Here is a 17805-nt window from a genome sequence, read left to right as displayed (position 1 = left end):
GTCCTGTTGCTACCATCATAGCTGCTCACCGCCAAAGGCACTCAGGCCAAGCAGCTTCTGAACCATGTGACCTAACAGTGCTTGGGGAAACCAGTCTCCTGCCCTCTGCCTCTCTGCAGAGCCACAGAGCCCATGGGAACACCTGGGAGGCAGGCCCCTCCTGATCTGCAGAGGCCACTGGCCCTGCAACCAGAGTGCCCAAGAGCACCTCCAGTCTTGTCCCCACGTCCCAGCTGGGAGGGGGTTGCCTCAGGACACATGGGACAAGAAGGAGGGGCCTGGCACAGCTGTGGGGGCCTCACCCCAAGCCCATGTGGCCCCAAGCCCTCCCTGGCTCATCTGCCACATGGGGTTACATGGGAGCCACAGCTCCCACAGGGACACCTAGACACACCTGTGTCCCCATCTGTACAAAGCAGGGAGCCTGCCCTCCACTTGAGGGTGTCTCTCTGCATGTGGACCACTGTTGGCCAAAGGGCCCCCGGGAGCCCTGCCCATCCAGGAGATTACAGGGCTCCAGGGGTCAGGCTTTTTGGAAGAAAGAAAACCCTGATGTCACTCCAGGTCAGTCTCCTGGTTCCAGGTTGAGTCCAAGCCCCTCTGGCCAAGCTCACAGAGCCTCAAATGGCTGCATGTAAGAGCCCAACACGCATCTCACAGACTTTTGAGTTTTTTATTCTCATTCACAGTCCTTGTGGCATAGCTTTACTTCAGCAGGAAGGATACCACAGGAGAGATGCCTGGCAGGGGAGGCAGACAACACCCCCCTCCCTGGCCCAAGCCCCTGCCAGCTCCAGGGAGCACACAAGGTCAGCTAGGACAACTGGTGTTGGCACAGTGGGGGCCGGGCTGGCAGCAGCCAGGGGCACCCTAGGCTCTGGGCCAAGCGAGCAGCACACGAGAGCCTTGGCTCCCCCAGTGAGGACAGAGCCCGCCCAGGGCCTCCGAGGCTAGAGCGGAAGGACCTTCCCCCAGGTTAGCCCCCGCTAGTCCAGGCTAGAGAGCAAACCAGGCACATAGCACAGAAAACAAGCCTGAGGGTCAGCCAAAAGCCATGTTCTGAGGATCCCAGGTGACTCCAGCCCCGGGGGGGTTACCAAACAGAGTGTCCATGGGCAAGCACCAGCAGCCTGGAGATGCCTGCACCCAAAGGAAGCATGACACCCTTGGGACAGAAAATGACAGTGGCCTCATCCCTGCCCGGGACTCATGGCAGCTCCTGCAAGCCGAGAGGGCAGCCCACAACCCCTCGTTCCAGCTAAAAGTGGTGTCTGTTGCCCAGCTGCATCCATCCTCTAGAGCAGCCCCTCAGGGGCCTGTAGGCCACGGTACAGCGCAAAGCCCAAGTCATCAATCTCTTCCTCCCGCAGGCCATCCAGGAGGTTCACGCTGCGGTTGAAGTGGCTGGGTAGGCTGGCCTGCTCCAGGCTGCTGAGCAGCAGCTCCAGAGCCTGCAGGAAGTGCTCCCCCAGGGCCTCCTCGGCCCAGTCAGCCTCCTGCTCACCCAGGTGCAGAACCACCTGAGCCAGGCGGTCCCGGCCCAGCCGCCACAGAGCTGAGTGACTGCGGCAGACAGTGCAGAGCAGCAGCAGCAGCCGCCGGCGGGTCCCAGCGTCCTGCTCATCCAGGGCCCGCAGCCGAGCAGCCTCAGCTGGGTACCAGTCCTGCAGCCAAAGGTTCCCGGCCAACCCCTCCAAGGGCCAGGCCAGCAAAAGGTCTCCATCCTGGGCTCCAGCCACGGCCAGCAGCACAACCACGGTGAGCTCCAGGCACTCGTGTTGCACCTCCAGCAGCAGCTCATCTGAGGCCACGCGTGGCCGGATCAAACACCCGAGGAGGCTGCCGATGGCTGGCCAGTTGACGGAACTGATCAGGGCCTTCCGGAGCAACTCCAGCAGGACCCGGGAGGAGAGGTAGCCACCCACCAGGAAGCGGTCCCAGGGGCTGCTCCCGCGGGGGCGGAACTCCAGCTGAGTCCTACGCACAGCCCAGCAGCGAGGGTCTTGGGCTACAGTGTCCGAGCCAGCCACCAGGCTCCACAGGCCTGGCTCCAGTGCCAAGGGCACCAGGAGCCGCACAGGGTCGGCAGCCCTCGCCTGCAGCCCCTCATAGAGTGGCCCGCCGGGCACAAGCGCCCCAAAGGGCAGGTCTGGGAACTTGTTCCGCAGATAGGCCTGTAGTTCCAGGGCAATGTCACCCGCCAGCTGCTTGGCCAGAGACACGTGAGCCCCTGGCACAGTCACGTGGTCCCGCTCAAAAGCCAGCAGTCTCTCCTGGAACGTCAGACACAGCGGTGGTGGCGGCGAGCTAAGCTGAGGTGACGTCTGGGGCCCTGCATCAGCAGACCCTTCTGAAGAAGGAAGGAACCGGGGGCCGGTCAGAGGGGTTGTAATGGGACTTGAGATGGCACTGAGCTCAGTGATGAATTCTCACCGTCTGAGACCCCTCCCAACACCCTGAGGCTGAAACCCAAGGTCTCAGTTCCCCAGGTGAGGGCCCCCGCCATCACAATGCTGCCACCTCGCTCTGGTGCCAGCCTCCATGGTCTCACGTCCTGGTGGCTGGAGCCTCAGCACCACGTAGGAGGGAGAAGGCACCCAGCACACAAGGGAGCCCACAGGGAGCAGGGACCTGAGCAGGTCACACGGTCACCAGGGCAGGGCCTGGGCTACATCTCCCGAATGTAACCACCAAGATGGGACCCACCCAGGCCAGAGTGGAAGGGGTGCCGCTCACCTGGGGCAGAGAGTGAGGGGGCTGGAGGCGGCACCGGCTGGCTGAGGGCAGCGGGCGGGGGCAGGGGCTGGAGGCGTGGCGTGGCCTTGAGCAGGCTCAGGTCCTGCCAGCTGTCCTCCAGGCATGGGGCATCCCCCTTGGCATCGTCCTCATCCCGGGGGCTGGTGGCCCTGTCAATGAGCTGCAGGCAGAGGGACACAGGTGAGGGCATCTGAGGCCTGGGCAGCCACGGCAGAGCCAACCAGGCGAAGGGGCGGGGGCAGGTGCAGTCTCAGGCAGTCCCACCTCCCCAGCCCTGCTGTGGAGTCCGTGTCAGCGGGCCAGCCCAGCCTTACCCGCTTCACGGCCAGGGTGGCAATGCCCAGCACCGCAGCTCCGCCCACTCCCAGCACCAGGCGGGCATTGGCCAGGAGGAAGTCTACAGCGCCTCCCAGCACCTCGCCGTCACGCCGCTTGCTCCGATTCTGGGAGAACTCCGCCATGGTCAGTCTGCCTGTAAGGGAGCCAGGGTGCAGGGGCCACTCAGTGAGGGGCCGGCCTGGCATCCAGCAGGTGCTCTACGGTCAGAGTTGGGGTCACAAGGGGGCTTCCAGAGAATTTCCGATGAGAAAGGGGCCACCTGCAGGTTTTCTTGGGAGGAGACTGGGAGCTGGCCCAGAGACCTCCCCCAACCAAAACCTGCAAACAACCCACCTGTATGACAAGGGGCTCACAGAGAAAGACCCTAAGGCCCATGGCAGGTCAGAGAAGGGAGACAATCTCCCCGATCCCACCTTCCAGGCCCCCTGATGTCGCCAAAGACCATGAGGTGGGTCTTATCAGCACCATCCCCATTTACAAAGAAATAGGTTGCGGACCACACAATGAGTGGTGGGGACTCAGACCCACCCTATGACCAGGTCCCAGAAGCAGCCTTATCCTGGTTCCTAACCAGGCCCTGCAGGAGAAAAACAAGGCCCAGAGAAGACCATGGCTTGGGGACCCAGGCAGCCTGCACTGGACAGCCTCAGGCCTTTGAGGGAACCTCAGCAAAATTCAGGGGGCCAGAGTTACCCCCAAATCTCAGCAGGGCAGCCCCCAGAGGCAGGGCCACCAAGTCAGAGAACAGGACAAGTGAGATGCCCCAGGATGCCCTGGGGGCAAGCGCTGGCTGTCAACAGGTATGTGTCAGACAAGGCTGAAGGCCCCACTGTGGGGACAGGGTGTAAGGGGGCTCTAAAGACCACAACAGGACCGGTCCAGTGCCCTGGACAAGGGCCTCTAAGGCTCGGGACAATAGTGGGTGGGGAGGAGTCTCAGCTGCTGAGAGCCCAAGCCACAGCAGGTGAGCTGAGGGCCTGAGTGTGCCAGATACTCTTAGCTTGTCTGTAAGATGGAGCAGGTGCCACGAGATACCGTTAGACATGCAGAACTCAGAAGTAAAGATGGCTGGGACCTCAGGCATCCTTGCCAGGCCTGCAGGCTGAGCCCCAGCTCTCAGGCCCTGAGCACTGAGGGGGTGTGTGACCAAGAGACAAGCCCAGGGGACCAGTCAGATGGCTAGGCAGAACTGTCACCCTGAGGATTCCTGAACAGATGACGCTGAGCTCAGAGCCAACTCAGCCCCAATGACTTCTGGCTGCCCTGCTCCCAGCGGGTGCCGGAGCCCGGTTGCCAGGTGGGGCCTGCAGCCCCGCACCCACCCCCCTTTCCCAAGCTAAAAATAGGAAAGACGGCGGAGGGGGTTGACCCAGCATGGCCCCGCGGCGTCTTTCTTCATCAGGACTGCCAACCGCCTCCAAACTGTGAAGCGCTCAAAGCCCCTGCCTGTCTGACCCGGGGCCCGCAGACCCTAACCAGGGAAGGGGAGAGGGAAAGGCCACGCCTCCCCTAGCCTCCTCCAAGCCCCGGCTGCGAGGACACCGAGGCCCGGGGAACGCCGGGATGGGCCCAAGAAGCGACCAGAACTCGGCTCGAGCCGGTTCTCTCCCGGCCGGAACCGCGCGGCCGATAGAGGCCACGCCCCGTGCCCCGGCCGTACCTGCGTCGTGGCTTCGGCGCCCCGGCCCGGGGACTCAGGAGGGGCCGCGCACCGGGGCCGCCTGGGAATGGAACGTGCAGGACCCGGGAGTCGAACGCCGAGGCCTGGGGCGGGCGCGGGCCCCAGGCTCGCAGACGGACGGGCCCCGACTCCAATCAGAGCGCTCAAGGCCCGTGCCCACGTGCCGCCCTGAGGCGGCCCCGGCCAATGGCGGCCGAGCTCCCCTCGGGGCGTGGCTCCTCGGCAAGCTCCGCCTTAAAGGCGCAGGGCCACGCTCCAGGACTCGGCCGGTGGGAACGTGAGCTCCTTCCCGCCCGGCAAAGGAAGCATCCGGTGGAGCTCCTGGTCACTGTAGTCTGCGGCCGCCTCTCCCGTGAAGGGTAAACTGGTCCTGTCACTTACTGGGACCGCCATGTGCCGGCCCAGGGAGGCCTCCCTCGAGGGGCAAGCGGACACTTAACCGCGCACCCGGGCTGGCCTCCGACCCAGGACGCCTGAGTGTGGGCACTGGCCCCGGAGCGGAGGCTCGTGGCTCCGGACGAGGACCCGGGCGTCCTACTGCCACTGCCGCCCGAACCACCCAGGTCCCCGGCGTTGACCAGCGCAGGGACAGCCGCGGGCCGAGAAGGCCCTTCGGGGCACCGGGACACAGCGCTCCTCGAGGCCCCGCGCCCCAGGGCTGGCCCCGAGCGGCCCCGGGCTGAGGGGTGGGGCTGACGCGCTCCCCGCCCCGCCGGCTCCGCGGTCCCCGCCCCGAGCGCCAGGCCCCGCCCGCGGTCCGCTCCCCTCAGCCCAGCGCCGCCATGGAGGGCACCGGGGTGCTGCCGTTCGTTCGCGGCGTGGACCTCAGCGGCAACGACTTCAAGGTGAGCCTCTGGGCGGCGGCCGGGACCCCCAGCCCGCCCCTCCGCTTCCTGCGCGCCCGGGACCGCGGACGGGCTTGCCCGGACCCCGCCCCGGGCCGACTTCCCAGGCCTCCGCCCGGCGCCCGCGAAGACAGCCCAGCCCGGGCGGGGCGAGCGGGCGCGCGTAGGGTCCCGGAGCTGCGCCGGGGCGCGCGGGGTCTGCTCACCGGGCCGGGTCCTGGCGCCTGGCCCCGGCAGGCCGGTCGGGGGTCCCGGTCGGAGCTCGAGCTCGCGCCTCCCCAGCCCTCCCCGGCCCTGTGAGGTCACAGCCCAAGCCGGGCCCTGACTCATGGTTGCGCCGCCGGCTCTGCGCTACCCGCACCCGCCACCCCCATCCTGTGTGGTCTTAGGCAAGTCACTTCCCCTCTCGGAGCCTCGTCTTCTCGTCTGGTGGAGAGGCTTACCTTGAAACCCCTGGAGGCAAGGATTAGTTGTGGAGGGCGTGTTGGGCAGGTGGGCGAGGCCCTGGGTGCCAGTTGTCTGAGCAGCTTCCGAACTGGCGGACCAGGGCGGCTGGGGCGGGGCAGTGGTTCTTGAGAACTGAGAATGAGGCCGGCCGGAGGGCTGGTGACCAGAGAGGAGGCCCTGAGAGATGGCCTGGTTCCAGGAGGGTCCTCAGGGTGGATGAGTGGGCCGACCCTGGCTGGCGTCAGTGGAGCATCAGCCTGGGTCTGCAGGGTCCAGTGGTCCAGGCAGTGGCTGGGGTCAGGGCAGAGGAGACAGGCCCTTTCTTCCTGTATTTACCCACATTTGACACCATGCACACTCCTCTGCCTCCATCCCCACCGTCCTAACCTGGAGTCCCCAAGTGTCCTCTTCAGTCTAGGAGAGTGAGTCACCAGCAGGGAATGTGGCCGTAGGGAGAAGGGGCACCAGCCCAAAGCACTGAAGGCATAAGCCTCCCCAGGCTTCTGGCCACGGGGGGGGGGTCCTGAGGTGGGCATTTGAGTCTGGGGGACGAATGGGTGAGTGAACTAATGAATAAGCTATGCCTGTGTGGGAAAGGGTGGGGAGCTGGGGCCTCATGCAGGGGGTGGGTGGCAGGGCACAGGTGGGGCCTTGGCAGAGGCACAAGGTGCAGTTCAACAAATTGCACAGGCGGGGCCTGGATGCAAGGCAAAAACATTGAATTGAATTGATCCGACCTCACAGCTGACTGTGGGGTGGCATCTAGAATAAGCCTTCCTAGGCCAAGAATCTAGCAGGAGAGGCGGGTCTTAGGTCAGCAGCCATCCTCATCACCAGTGGGTTCTCAGGACGCTTTTGTCATCAGGGGGCTTTCATCAGCCCTATTCTACAGGTGAGAAAACTGAGACAGGGTGGCCAAGTGATGTGTCTGGGGTCACACACACAACTAGAAGTGACTATTGCCCCCCAAAGGCTCCCACGGGCAGTGGGGGCCACAAGGTGGCAGAGCAAGGGTACCATGTCCCAGACCAGCCTCACTGTGACCTACCCGCAGGGTGGCTACTTCCCTGAGAATGTCAAGGCCATGACCAGCCTGCGATGGCTGAAGCTAAACCGCACCGGCCTTTGCTACCTGCCAGAGGAGTTGGCCTCCCTGCAGAAGCTGGTAAGAAGCTTTGGGCAGGAAGGGGAGGGTCCTGGTGGATGGGGCTAGCCAGGTGGACAGAGCCTGTGCAGGACATTGCCTGTCACAAGCAGAACTGGTGGAGAGAGGATGAGCACCCTGTCCCGGGAGGTATGCAAGAAGACTAGGCCTGTGAAGGAAGAAAGGTGCAAGAGTGGACTGGACCTGGGTGGCCTAGGGTGCCTGGGTAGGGCAAGGCTGTGGTAGCGGATAGGGGCTCTGTGGGAAGATCCCTGGGTGGGGCAAGGCCCTGGTGGTGGATGGGGGCTCTATGGGAGGGTCCCTGGACAGGGGAAGGCTGTGGTGCTAGCGGGGGCTCTGTGGACGCCCAGCCCACCCTGCTGAGCCTCTGCATCCTGTGCCGGCCCAGGAACACCTGTCAGTGAGCCACAACAACCTAACCACGCTGCATGGGGAGCTGTCCAGCCTACCATCGCTGCGGGTGAGTGCTGCCCAAGACTGCAGAAGTCAAGGTGGGGACTGGGGGCAAGGCCAGCCCCTCTGTCCACCCTGGTGTCAGGGGGGTTGGGGGGAGAGAGCATGCAGTAATGACCTGAGTTGAGTAACACGTAGGAGAAAAGGTGAAAAAACCTAAGTCTGATCCATTTTGAACTGCTGTGATAGCTGAGCCTGGCCGAGCAGCACTTCAGCTATTTCTCAAGGATCTTTCATGTGATCCCGACCTCCACCAAGTTCACAGATGAGGACACTGACCACGGGGGCAGGTCACTTGCCTGTGGTTTATCCCCAGTGATATAGCTGGGGCAGGGCAGGGCAGGGGAGGTGGTCTGGGTGGGTCATTCCCCCTGCTGTTCTCCATGGACCCTCCCGTCCCAGATGTTCAGGCCATTCCAGTGGTCGTTCCCATTTAAGGTTGGAGCCCTGAGATGCGAAGGGCACACCTCTGGAGTCGGGTTAAAGCTGAGCTCTGCACTTTCCGAGATGGCCCTTCAGTGACCACCGTGCAGTGGCAGGGTGTCACCGCTCAGACGTTGGGCGGAGAGGGAGCCGCAGTGGTGGCTCCTGTGTCTCCTCTGTCACTTGTGGCCATGGTGCCCTCCCCTGGTCCGTTCTGCCCCCCTCGGCCATCCTGCCCTAACGTCCTGCACCATGAAAGCCTGAGCAGGTTTCAGCCCTAAGGGCACAGAAGACAGGCTTGCTGTGTGTCTACACTCTGATGCTTTTGGTCCAGCCTTCTTCCATCTGTGCCAGAAACTCTGACTCAGAGCTCCATCCCTATCTTGCCCTATGGAACTGGGAGGAAGAGGGGTTATTCCATCAGAAAAAGTTCCCTGTGTTTCTGTGTGCTGGGCTGTGGGGCATGTTTGAGTTGGGCTTTGAAGTGTGAATAGGAGCTCATTGGAAGAGTAGGAAGGGCTTACCAAGTAGAGGGACTACAAGTAAAGGCCAGAGTGGAAGAGCACTCAGGATTGGCCTCCCATGGGCTGACGGAGAAGGTAGCCTTCCCTGACCTCTGCTTCTCCTTGGAGTGGAAGCCAGGGCTCATGGACTCTTGTGGTTTATCCCCAGGCCATTGTGGCTCGAGCCAACAGTCTGAAGAATTCAGGAGTCCCTGATGATATCTTCAAGCTGGACGATCTCTCAGTCCTGGTCAGTGGTCACCCACCACCTGGCAGTGAACCCTACTATTCAGTGACCCTCCCCCCACTGCCCTGGTCCCTGGGGCCATGGTTTTCCTATTGTACAAATGAAGGAACTGAGACGTCCGATGGACTGTGCCTTGTCCAAGGTTGCTCAGTTCCCTGACTTAGGCCCCTTCCTCCCAGGGTCCCACTGTCTCCCTTTGGCTTGGAAACCTCCTCCTCTGCTGCCCTCTCAGCACCCACCCCAACCCTTGAGAGTGGTGCAGGCCTGGCGGGGTGGGGCCAGCCCTGCTACCCCTGACCCGGCCTCACCCCCTCCCCAGGACTTGAGCTACAACCAGCTGACAGAGTGCCCACGGGAGCTGGAGAACGCCAAGAACATGCTGGTGCTGAACCTCAGCCACAACAGGTGCCGCGTGCTGGGCTAGGCCGGGGAGATGGCTGACCTCAGAAGCAGAGTGCAGCTCTGACCGCTGGCCCTCTGCCCACAGCATCGACACCATCCCCAACCAGCTCTTCATCAACCTCACTGACCTGCTGTACCTGGACCTCAGCGAGAACCGCCTGGAGAGCCTGCCCCCCCAGATGCGCCGGCTCGTGCACCTGCAGACACTTGTGCTCAATGGGAACCCGCTGCTGCATGCCCAGCTCCGGTGGGTGCCCGCCCTCCCCACTGGCCTAGCTGGGTCAACACCCGCCTGCCTAGCTGTCAACACCAGGCATCCGGCCTGCCCCGCCCACACCCACCCTCGGGCCCTGCCCCTGGCCTGAGGCAGTGTCTCCCCACATCCCCCCACAGGCAGCTCCCGGCACTGACAGCCTTGCAGACCTTGCACCTGCGGAACACACAGCGCACCCAGAGCAACCTGCCCACCAGCTTGGAGGGCCTGAGCCACCTCGCAGGTGGGTGGTCCCCGGGAGCCCTCAGCCCCTTCCTTCCTCAGGAGGAGGCCGCTGGACCCTGCTTCCCTAAAAGCCTCTAGGGGGAGGGGTGCCTCCAGGGGGAGGGGTGTGGTTCCCACCCATCACGTGCCTGAGGCCACAGAGCTGGAGTAGCCAGGCTTCACATAGCTGCCTTGGAGCCACTAGGGGCCCCAGCTGACATGCTCACCTGTGCCCAGACGTGGACCTGTCCTGCAATGACCTGACACGTGTACCCGAGTGCCTGTATGCCCTGCCTGGCTTGCGGCGCCTCAATCTCAGCAGCAACCAGATCGCGGAGCTATCCCTGTGCATCGACCAGTGGGTGCACCTGGAGACCTTGAACCTGTCCCGGAACCAGCTGACCTCGCTGCCTGTGTGTGCGGGTCTGGGGAGGGTGGGGCGGCCACAGGCCATCTTGGCACCCACCTCTGACCCCACATCTGCTGTCCCCTACAGTCGGCCATCTGCAAACTGACCAAGCTGAAGAGGCTGTACCTGAATTCCAACAAGCTGGACTTTGACGGGCTACCCTCAGGCATTGGCAAGCTGTCCAGCCTGGAGGAGTTCATGGCCGCCAACAACAAGCTGGAGCTGATCCCCGAGAGCCTCTGCAGGTGCTGGGCTGAAGCGGGGCCTCCCCTGCCCCCGTGGTCTCTGTGCATTGTACAGAACACGAGGGGTTGAGTTGCATTTGTGGATAAAGACACTGGGCTCATGCCAGTGGGTTCCCCAAGCACCCTGCAGGAACAAGGGGTGAGGCCAGAGGGACTGTGCCGTTGCCTCCTTTGAGACGCTGTGCTGCCTTTGTCTGCTCCCTGAGGTCACAGCACCCACTAGCATGGTCCCCGGTGGTGAGAACAGAGGACCCCTGGCAGCTTCTGAGCTAATTTGAGGGCAGAGCGTGGTTTTTGATGCCCTTTTGCTCGTGTCCAGGGGTCTCTGGTTCTCGGAAGGCCATAGTGGAGGATGCTTCCCTGTAGGAGCCACAGAAAGGGCCTCCAGTCACTCAGCCACAAGGAAACTCACCCCACCCCCAGCCTTCTGGGCGCTTTGGAGCTGGCTGGTTTCTTAACTGGCTGGGCTGCTCAGGCCCTCTGGTCCTACCTGCCTCCCCAAAGGACTGGAAGGCCCCTGTCTGCCCACTCCTGAGGCCCGACTGTGTCTTCACAGGTGCACAAAGCTGAGGAAGCTGGTCCTGAACAAGAACCGCCTGGTGACCCTCCCAGAGGCCATCCACTTCCTGACGGAGATTGAGGTCGGGCGGGCAGCTGGCACTGAGGGGTGGGGACAGACCCCCAGGAAAGACCGAGCAATGGGGTCCTGGGGAGAGGGCAGCAGGGGCTCCTGGAGGGGTGGCGGGTGCCAGGGTGGGGAGGGGGTGACGTGCATCCGGCATCCACATCACACTTGGCATCGTCACTTAAGCCTCACAGCCAGGCTGCGAGGCCGCTCTTCACAGATGGGGAAACCAGGCCCATGGAGGCGGCAGGGTGGGGACCTGGGCCCTTTGGCCCTGGTGGTGCAGAAGTGGAGATGGGGTTTGGGGGCACTGAGGGGGAACTGGAGCTCAGCGCTCGCTCTGCTCACCCATGAGGCAGGTCCTGGATGTGCGGGAGAACCCCAGCCTGGTCATGCCCCCCAAGCCTGTGGACCGTGCCTCCGAGTGGTACAACATCGACTTCTCGCTGCAGAACCAGCTGCGGCTGGCGGGTGCCTCCCCTGCCACGGTGGCCGCGGCAGCCGCTGGTGAGCATAGGATGCCTCTCTGGGCCTTAACCTACTCACCTGTAAACAGGGTGGGATGTTCTCTCTGGATAGGGGGTGTGGGGTTGGCCCCTGGTTGGCTGGATGCCCTGGGAATGAAGAGGTCAGAGCCAGCCGGGTCAGCCATGTGCCCCTCCACTCAGCAGGGAGTGGCCCCAAGGACCCCCTGGCTCGCAAGATGCGGCTTCGGAGGCGCAAGGACTCGGCCCAGGACGACCAGGCCAAGCAGGTGCTGAAGGGCATGTCAGATGTGGCCCAGGAGAAAAACAGAAAGCAGGAGGTAATCCGGCTGGACCAGGGCTCGGCTCTGCTCGGCAGGGACCCAGGCCCGGTGGGAGAGGGGACAAGGGCAGAAGGGTTCCACTCCACCAGAGCTGGGCATGGGCAGAGTCAAGCCAGTGTTGTGCCTGCCCCCACCAGGAGAGTGCTGAGGCTGGAGCGCCTGGGGGCAAGGTGCGGCGCTGGGACCAGGGCCTGGAGAAGCCACGCCTTGACTACTCGGAGTTCTTCACCGAGGACGTGGGCCAGCTGCCTGGCTTGACCATCTGGCAGATCGAGAACTTTGTGCCTGTGCTGGTGGAGGAAGACCTCCATGGCAAGTTCTATGAGGCAGACTGCTACATCGTGCTCAAGGTGTGAGTCTGGATGCTGTGAGGGGCTGCGGGGGCGTCTCTTGGATCGCTCTGGATGGGGTGGGAGGGGAGAGCTCTGCAGGGCGTGGCGGTGCCGCTGGCAGGGGCTGACCCAGACGCTGCTCCGGCCTCCAGACCTTTCTGGATGACAGCGGTTCTCTGAACTGGGAGATCTACTACTGGATCGGCGGGGAGGCCACCCTCGACAAGAAGGCTTGCTCTGCCATTCACGCCGTCAACCTGCGCAACTGCCTGGGTGCCGAGTGCCGCACAGTGCGCGAGGAGATGGGCGACGAGAGCGAGGAGTTCCTGCAGGTGCGGGGGCGGGGCGGGGCTGACAGGGATGTGTCCAGTGTGGGGACGGATGGGGTGAGGTCCGAGGAGTGAGATGAGACCACTGGTTGGGAGCTGGGTCAGGTGAAGATGAGGAGGCCAGGCTGGTTTGGGAGTCCGCTTGGTGGGGGTGTAGCCAGCAGAGACGGGAGATTGAAGCAAGAGTTGCAAAGAGACTGGCTACCAAGGAGGTGGGGCCAAGGGCAGGGCCAGAGTCATCCAGTGAACTGGGCCAGTGAGGGATGTTGGCCTGCCACCAGCTGGTTACATGCAGACACCTACACAAGATCATGGGTGCTTTTACCTCAGTTTGCCATGTTCTGTAAACCTGCCGTCCTGTCTCCTGATACGCTTGTATCTTACCATGCTGTGTCTTGCACAGGAGCAAATGGGTTCATGGTTGTGTGTATACTAACACCCCAAGCGTGTTTGTCTGCAGGCATAGATCTTACATTGTTTTTTTAATATTGTCATAGATTCATAGTATTTGATCCATCTGTACACAACTCTGCTTCTCCTGACAGGTGGTATTTGGTGGGGGTAGGGGGGCAGCTCAGTGAAAGGTCACATACCCTCTCACAGGTATTTGACAACGACATCTCCTACATTGAGGGTGGAACAGCCAGTGGCTTCTACACTGTGGAGGACACGCACTATGTGACCAGGTGAGGCTTGTGTGAGTGGCACCGAGCTGGACTCAGTTGGGGAGGATGGGGGGGGCATTGGGGTAAATCTGCCCTTGGTGCCCCCTCAAGCCACTTTTGCTCTGGCCCCCAGGATGTACCGCATATATGGGAAGAAGAACATCAAGCTGGAGCCCGTGCCTCTCAAGGGGGCCTCCCTGGACCCAAGGTGAGCCCCATGATGTGAGGTGGCGTGCTTAATCCCGTACCTTCTCCCCACCAGTGTCGGGGGGACAAAGCTGGGCTCTAGATAAGAGGCCACCCAGCCCTTGTCCCACATTGCTTGGCAGGAGGCCAGCAAGGAGGGATGTGGGGTGAGGTCAGAAGCACAGGGGGAGTTATTGCATGTGGCCCATTGCAGCCCCTCCCACCCCTTCTGTCCAGGTTTGTTTTCCTGCTGGACAGAGGGCTGGACATCTACGTGTGGCGAGGGGCCCAGGCCACGCTGAGCAGCACTACCAAGGCCAGGTAAGGGGACTGCACCCTGCCCAGACATCTTGGGTGCTTTGTGCAAAGGAACATGGTCACCTGAGGAGGTATGGGCCTTACTAAGGCTTTGCATCTGCCCTCAGGCTCTTTGCGGAGAAAATTAACAAGAATGAGCGAAAAGGGAAGGCAGAGATCTCACTGCTGGTACAGGGCCAGGAGCCCCCAGAGTTCTGGGAAGCGCTGGGCGGGGAGCCCTCTGAGATCAAGAAGCATGTGCCTGATGACTTCTGGCCACCCCAGCCCAAGCTGTATAAGGTGAGTTTCATCAGTGGTTCAGGATATGGGCAGGCCTTTGCACCACTGCGGTGGCTGTGGTCTCATTCTGGACTTTGGTGGGGAGAGGGTGCCACCTCCTGGGCAGGAAGTGCCAGGGTCTGAGTGGGGCCATGGAAACTAGCATCAGGCTCTGTGGTTCCAGGAAGGTGGGTCTGGAGAGGAAGGCCGAGAAGCACACGGGTGCCTGGCCTGAGCACCTGGTCTTGACTCTGTGGGTAACGGGAAGATGGGGGTGTTGTGGGTGGGAAAGGGACCAGTTAGAAAATCTGTAAGGACCCAGAGAGGGAAGGCAGACTTAACAACCCTTCCGCTGGTAGGATTTCCTGGAAAGGAGGTTGGGGTACAGGGAGACTAGTCTGGAGAGGAGCAGGCTGTAGACTTGAGCACAGTGGCCAGCCTAACCAGAGACTCCTGTGAGCTGGTCTTGTGTTCCCCAGACCCACCATAGTTAAACCCACCTCTTGCTCCTGCCAGGTAGGCCTGGGCCTGGGCTACCTGGAGCTGCCACAGATCAACTACAAGCTCTCCGTGGAACATAAGAAGAGGCCCAAAGTGGAACTGATGCCTCGGATGCGACTGGTGAGACAGGGAGTTGGGCCCCTGGGCCGAGATCCCTCCCTGCTGGATGACCCTGGCCTTGACCTCCAGCCTCTGGGGCCCCGCAGCTGCAGAGCCTGCTGGACACTCGCTGCGTGTACATCCTGGACTGTTGGTCCGACGTGTTCATCTGGCTCGGCCGCAAGTCCCCACGCCTGGTGCGTGCTGCAGCCCTCAAGCTGGGCCAGGAACTGTGCGGGATGCTCCACCGACCACGCCACGCCATGGTCAGCCGCAGCCTCGAGGGCACCGAGGCACAGGTGCGGATGAATGTAGCCGCCATTGGAGGCTTCCTCCCCGAGGTCCTGCGACCGCATTCTTGCCCTGACGCCCCATGAACGGGTTACAGACTATGTACACCCCTGCACAGCTTCCAGCTCAGCCCCGTTCCTACCCGCCCCTCCCACTGCTAGGCCACACCCCTCCAGCCCGCCCCTTCCGGCCCCGCCCCGTTCCAGGTCCCAGGCCCCGCCCTGCTCCGCGGACCTCGTCTCCTCCGGCTGTAATTTCTCAGGTGTTCAAGGCCAAGTTCAAGAACTGGGACGACGTGTTGAGTGTGGACTACACGCGCAATGCAGAGGCCATGCAGCAGGGCCCGGGGCTCTCGGGGAAGGTGAAGCGTGATGCTGAGAAGAAAGACCAGATGAAGGCAGACCTCACGGCGCTCTTCCTGCCGCGGCAGCCGCCCATGGCTCTGGCCGAGGTGGGCGCGAGCCCCGGGCCGCGGGGCGGGAGGGCCGGCTGTGCCGGTCCCACCTTGATGGGTGGGGTCGTACGCAGGCCGAGCAGCTGATGGAGGAGTGGAACGAGGACCTGGACGGCATGGAGGGTTTCGTGCTCGAGGGCAAGAAATTCGCTCGGCTGCCGGAAGAGGAGTTCGGCCACTTCTACACGCAGGATTGCTACGTCTTCCTCTGCAGGTAGACGGCCTTCCTCTGCAGGTAGACGACCCTCCCCCGGTGCTGGGGCCTCGGTTCAGGCCTGCCCACCGCCCTATGACCCTGCAGGTACTGGGTCCCCGTGGAGTACGAGGAGGAGGAGAAGGAGGAGGAGAAGGCGGGGGCCGAGGACAAGGAGGGCAAGGAGGCGGCAGCGGAGGCGGAGGAGAAGCAGCCTGAGGAGGACTTCCAGTGCATCGTGTACTTCTGGCAGGGCCGCGAGGCCTCCAACATGGGCTGGCTGACCTTCACCTTCAGCCTGCAGAAGAAGTTTGAGAGCCTCTTCCCTGGCAAGCTGGAGGTGTGGGGGCCCTGCCCCAGAGCCCTGGGCGGGGGGGCGTTCCTGGGGAGGCTTGCCCCACTGGGAGCTGGGTGGGGGTCCCGGAAGCTGCCCCTGATGCTTCCACACCTGCAGGTGGTGCGTATGACACAGCAGCAGGAGAACCCGAAGTTCCTGTCCCATTTCAAGAGGAAGTTCATTATCCACCGGGGCAAGAGGAAGGCTGCCCAGGGCACCCTGCAGACCAGCCTGTACCAGATCCGCACCAACGGCAGCGCCCTCTGCACCCGGTGCCTGGCTGCGGGGCGGGGCGTGGGTACACGGGGCGGGCCTGGCTGCTTCCAGCTGACCCCTCTCTCACTTTCCCCGCCCCTCCCCCAGGTGCATCCAAATCAACACGGACTCCAGCCTCCTCAACTCGGAGTTCTGCTTCATCCTCAAGGTGGGGTCTTGTGTGGCTGGGACCCAGGGGCAGGATGGGGAGCAGAATGGGCCTGACCTGACCCCCACACACCCAGGTTCCCTTTGAGAGCGAGGACAACCAGGGAATTGTGTACGCGTGGGTGGGCCGGGCGTCAGACCCCGATGAGGCCAAGCTGGCAGAGGACATCCTGAACAGCATGTTTGAGGCCTCCTACAGCAAGCAGGTGACTGGGGTGGGGGCGGGTGGTCAGGTGACAGGGAGGGGGGACTTGGGGGCCAGGCAGGGGGTGGTGACCAGGTGGGGGCGGTCAAGCTGTGGTCCCTGAGCTGACCAGCCTTCTCCCCCCAGGTCATCAACGAGGGCGAGGAGCCCGAGAACTTCTTCTGGGTGGGCATCGGTGCACAGAAGCCCTACGACGACGACGCTGAGTACATGAAGCACACGAGGCTCTTCCGGTGAGGTCACCCCGCCACTCCTCCCAGCGTCCTCAGTCCTGGCCCTGCTGCCATGACCCTCAGCCTCTCCCTGACCCTTGACTTCCCCCAGATGCTCCAATGAGAAGGGCTACTTCGCGGTGACTGAGAAGTGCTCTGATTTCTGCCAAGATGACCTGGCAGACGACGACATCATGCTTTTAGACAACGGCCAAGAGGTGAGACCCCCCGACTCTGCTCATGCTGGGTGCCTGACCGTCCCTAAAGAGGCATTCTGAGGCTGGGAGACCACATCCCCTGCTGTCCCCACAGGTCTACATGTGGGTGGGGTCCCAGACCAGCCAGGTGGAGATCAAGCTGAGCCTGAAGGCCTGCCAGGTGAGCAGGGGAGGGCCCGAGGCTGGGCCTGGGGGAGGGGCCGAGGCTGGGGCTGCCCTCACCAATCCCCTGCCCGCCCCTCAGGTGTACATCCAGCACATGCGCTCCAAGGAGCACGAGCGGCCCCGCCGCCTGCGCCTCGTGCGCAAGGGCAACGAGCAGCACGCCTTCACCCGCTGCTTCCACGCCTGGAGCACCTTCCGCCAGGCCCTGGCCTAAGGCCACCGCGCTCCACCTCTATGGAGGGATAAGTGCCCCAGTGCCACCGTCCCCAGCGCCACCAGTGGGGTGACCCTAACCAGTGTCTCCAGGGGTCTGGCAAGGCAATCTCCCTCCATTCTGAGCTCAAGTGTGACTCCCCTTCTTCTGCCAGGGATAAAGCAGGTGTGGCTGCCCTTTAAGAGATATTAAATGCTTTTATTTTCAATATTAAAAATCAGTATTTTTAATTTTAAAATGCTAATTTAACAAAAATGACAGAAAAAAAGTCCCCCAGAGTACAATCTACAGGAAACCCATCCTGACCCCCCACACACACACACACGCGCACACAAAGCCAGACCTCGGTCCTCGTTCCCGAGTGGAGCTCTCACACACATACTTGCACGCAGCAGGGGGGTTGAGAGGGTGCTGGCCCAGGAGCAAGTACCAAAATAGTTTTAGAAATGACTGTGGTGCCCAGTACAGGCGTTAGAAAAATACTCTTTGTAAAAGGAGAAGGGGGGACGGCACATGGCCTGGGAGGTGGTAGACGTGAGCCCTGCTGCCTCCCTTGTGGCACCTGACCTTCCGGGTGG

The 17805-nt window shown here is 62.6% G+C and overlaps 2 protein-coding genes across 3 annotated transcripts; one reads left to right on the top strand and one right to left on the bottom strand.

Moving 5' to 3' along the window:
• Window positions 1-654: 654 nt before the first annotated feature.
• On the bottom strand, window positions 655-5115 carry MIEF2 (mitochondrial elongation factor 2). Its single transcript, XM_040245828.1, has 4 exons — window positions 4757-5115; window positions 3072-3229; window positions 2737-2917; window positions 655-2350 (listed from the first exon to the last, which is right to left on the bottom strand). Exons 2-4 carry the CDS (start codon window positions 3216-3218, stop codon window positions 1296-1298), a joined length of 1383 nt encoding a protein of 460 aa, XP_040101762.1. The 5' UTR covers window positions 3219-3229; window positions 4757-5115; the 3' UTR covers window positions 655-1295.
• A 128-nt stretch (window positions 5116-5243) lies between these two features.
• Window positions 5244-17444, top strand: FLII (FLII actin remodeling protein). 2 transcript variants are annotated; one of them, XM_040245823.1, is made up of 30 exons: window positions 5244-5622; window positions 7124-7234; window positions 7623-7694; window positions 8783-8863; window positions 9180-9265; window positions 9348-9509; window positions 9656-9759; window positions 9978-10153; window positions 10237-10394; window positions 10951-11035; window positions 11379-11526; window positions 11691-11824; window positions 11965-12177; window positions 12312-12491; window positions 13092-13174; window positions 13287-13361; window positions 13577-13660; window positions 13765-13936; window positions 14432-14536; window positions 14623-14814; window positions 15069-15257; window positions 15335-15474; window positions 15562-15793; window positions 15908-16062; window positions 16154-16214; window positions 16291-16419; window positions 16545-16651; window positions 16743-16848; window positions 16943-17008; window positions 17093-17444. In XM_040245823.1, the coding sequence occupies exons 1-30, from the start codon at window positions 5560-5562 to the stop codon at window positions 17225-17227; spliced, it is 3804 nt and encodes a 1267-aa protein (XP_040101757.1). In that variant the 5' UTR covers window positions 5244-5559; the 3' UTR covers window positions 17228-17444. The 2 variants fall into 2 exon arrangements, with proteins under 2 accessions (XP_040101757.1, XP_040101756.1); XM_040245822.1 differs by having other exon boundaries at window positions 11688-11824.
• Window positions 17445-17805: the final 361 nt, after the last annotated feature.

This window comes from Oryx dammah, unplaced genomic scaffold (assembly GCF_014754425.2).
Source record: "Oryx dammah isolate SB20612 unplaced genomic scaffold, SCBI_Odam_1.1 HiC_scaffold_8, whole genome shotgun sequence".
NCBI classification, from domain to species: Eukaryota; Metazoa; Chordata; class Mammalia; order Artiodactyla; family Bovidae; genus Oryx; species Oryx dammah.
The sequence above is the reverse complement of the archived record's forward strand: the minus strand, read 5'-3'. Positions and strand labels throughout refer to the sequence as shown.